A 3,175-nucleotide genomic window follows, 5' to 3' on the forward strand; every position below is an offset into this window, starting at 1 on the left:
GCAGGGGCGTCGGGCCGCCCCCCCCCGCCACCCCTCGACGGGGGAGCAGGAAAACGGAACTTCTCGCGTTTCCTCGTCTTTAAATAGGTACGTCACGGAGGCATTACCAGCTTATTTAACTGGTCTAACGACCTGTCTATCAACCACAGGCTCTGTGCCGGTCACAGAAGGTTTTTCCAAACGGCTAAACCACCACACCATTTCTTAGTTGCAGTACCGCTTTTAGTCTGCAGGTGACACTACTGAGTGATTGAATAGCGTATATACGCAGTATCTCGTGCTTATCACCAGGTGGCAGCAGCGATTTAAGTGCCAACCAAGAGCTCAGCCTTTGTCTTAGAGTGACACACAAAAAAGCTCTGAATACGCAGAGCTATTTTCTGTTGCCTTCATAGAGATCATATTTTCACCCGTTCTCAAGCCCTTTATTGTTTAATTTACATATACAAAAGTTACATTTGTATTTTCGAACCCTAAATATCTTGATTTTCTTTTTGAATTTTGAATTTCTTATACTCTAAGATCCTGCATATAAAACGGTAGATACAGGGTTGTATTTGGAAATCAATTTTTATAAAAGTTTATATATATAAATAAAAATTACCATTTTTAACTACCCTAACTACTGCCCTAACAATTTCCCCTTACAAACTACACCTAACCTAGCAATTCAGTGTCTCAGGGGCAGTTCAGAGGCAGCTCCCAGAAGTCCAAAGCCAGCCAGAGCCATAGCTACTGGCAGCTTTCATCTTGTAACAATCCTCCGACATTCACAATTTTAGGAGGCAGAATCCCACTTTTAGCCCCAGGAGCATGACAGCTCTTTTCCACAGGAAGGAAAGCCATGCAACGCACTGTCTCAGGGGCAGTTGAGACACAGTCCCTGGGAGTCCAAGGCCAGGCAGATCCTGGCAGCTTTCATCTGGGAGTAATCCTCCAATGTTCACAAATTTAGGAGGCAGAATCCCACTTTGGGACCAAGACGCCTGACCACAAATGATGGCCCTTTTCCAGAGGAAGGAAAGCCTGGCAATCCAGTATCTCATGGGCAATTGAGTTCCAACCCAAACCACTCCATGATTCTATGATTGGTAGTGCTTCAAGAAGTCCTGTTGAACAGGTTCAGGGATAGAGGTGCCACTGCAGGCCAGTAACTGCACCATCATCCCGGTTCCTGTGGCTGGGCATGGGTCAAAGGGCCCTTCCTAGGTTTGGTGAGAACACCCAGAAAACAAGTTGATCTTTCCTCCTGAACATTCACAGCACAATACAGAAATGAAGTTGACACTAACATAAATGAAGGTTTTATCTGGGTCTGCAGCTGTCATGAGCTCCACCCATTTCCTGATGCTCAGTCTTTTGGTCAGTGCCCGGCCCCAGTCCCCCACAATCTCCTCCCTGCCCACACCCAGCACCATCCAGGATTGAGGGTCACCACTGAACACAGGGCAGCAGGGCAGTTCAATGTGCACAGCATGGGCATAGCCCTGTGAAAAGCCTGCTTGGTCATAAACACCCAGGATGTGTATCTGGAACTGCACACCAGACCCAGAGCCACAGACGTGATGGGCAGACATTGAGCCAATGGTATTGGCCACTGTTTGTTCTAAGGCTACTTTCACCACGTTAGTGTGGGCTCTGGTGACTTTACCATCGTCATCCACACCAAAAACTAAATATCCACTCTCAGTGTTTGCAAAGGCAGAGACATATTTAGGAAGGTTTTTTCTTATTTATTACAAGGTACTCTTTGTACTGTATTCCTTAAATTCAATATGTGTTGCCTCTGTGAAAGCCAGGACCTCCCCAAACAGCACTTCATCTCTCTTTCTAAACCTGGCCACGGCCTCTTGGGTGTTGTGCTCCTGGATGTTCAGAGGAGTCTCTTTTGCTCCCCCATCAAAACTCAGCTGAGCTCTCTTGGGGCTCAGTCCATTCTCATTGCGGCACTTGGCAGAGTCTTTCCTCCTCAGGAATTCAGGGGCTTCTCTGGAAGTCACAGGATAAACCAAAGTGCCGGACCTATAAAACAAATCAGTGCTCGAGCTGCAGAGGTGCAGCTTTGTGGCTGCAGCTCCCTGTTCCGGGCTCCACAGCTCCATGTTTTAACAAAAAACAGCAGGTGACTCCCCTGCTGCATCCATGCAAAGTATTCAGAGGCCTTTGTTGCTGCCAATGCAACCCTGAGGCTCGTCTCTTATGTTAGTGTCACAAATGCCATGCTCCCAGAAGCAGTAATTCCTGTCCTCACTCTCCATCCTCACTATTCGTCCTCCTGAATTCAGCAATGCACACACTGCTATGGAAAAGACCTTTTGTTCTGTTTTCTGATTGCTATACTTCTTCCTTCTGGAACTCTTTCCTAAAAGAGTTAACTACAATCAATAACCAGTAACTACATCACATCAGGATAGCTTGTGTTCAAATCAATCAGCAGCTGCCCCTCCTGGCTGGCCATCCTGATCCTGAAAGGATACATTATTAAAAACACTTCATGATTATCAGAGAATCGTTGGGGTTAGGAAAGCCCTTTGAGACCATCAAGTCCAACTGTTCCCACAGCACTGCCAAGGCCACCACTAACCCATGTCCCCAAGTGCCACATCTACACATCTGTTAAATCCCTCCACAGATGGTGATTCCACCACTGGCCTTGCAGCCAGAGCTGGACAGCCCTTCCACTGAAGAAACTTTTCCCCAGTATTCAACCTAAACCTCTCCTGGGACAACTCGAGACTGTTTCCCCTCATGTCACTCCTTGTTCTGTGGGAGCAGAGCCCAACCCCCACCTTGCTGCACCCTCCTGTCAGGGAGTTGTGCTGAGCGAGAAGGTCCCCCTTGAGCTCCTTTTCTCCAGACTGAGTTCCCCCAGCTTCCTCAGCCGCTCCTTATCAAACGTGCTTCGGACCATTCCCCAGCTCCGTTACCCTTCACTGGACATGCAGAGAAGGGGACAGGCACGGTATCGGGACCAAGAAAACCTGGGAAAAAAGGAAACATTGGAAAACGAAAGTGAAAATGAAAATCATTTATTGCAAGGGCAGTCAGGTCCGAGCGGGCTGGTGCGGAGGCCGCGGGTTAATGATGGGAATTGCTGGGGCGCTCTGGCACTGCCCTGAAGTCACGTCCAAAGCACATCCCCGATCCCCGCAGCCGCGGCCGATTCCTCCCGGCC

The 3,175-nt window shown here is 48.5% G+C and overlaps 1 protein-coding gene across 1 annotated transcript; it reads right to left on the reverse strand.

Annotated features, from left to right (window-relative positions):
* Positions 1-1,205: 1,205 nt before the first annotated feature.
* On the reverse strand, positions 1,206-2,102 carry LOC108447614 (schlafen family member 12-like). Its single transcript, XM_017738109.1, is given in 1 exon segment — positions 1,206-2,102. A coding segment is annotated over 1 exon segment (897 nt).
* Positions 2,103-3,175: the final 1,073 nt, after the last annotated feature.

Source organism: Corvus brachyrhynchos, unplaced genomic scaffold (genome assembly GCF_000691975.1).
Source record: "Corvus brachyrhynchos isolate BGI_N302 unplaced genomic scaffold, ASM69197v1 scaffold137, whole genome shotgun sequence".
Classification (NCBI taxonomy): Eukaryota; Metazoa; Chordata; class Aves; order Passeriformes; family Corvidae; genus Corvus; species Corvus brachyrhynchos.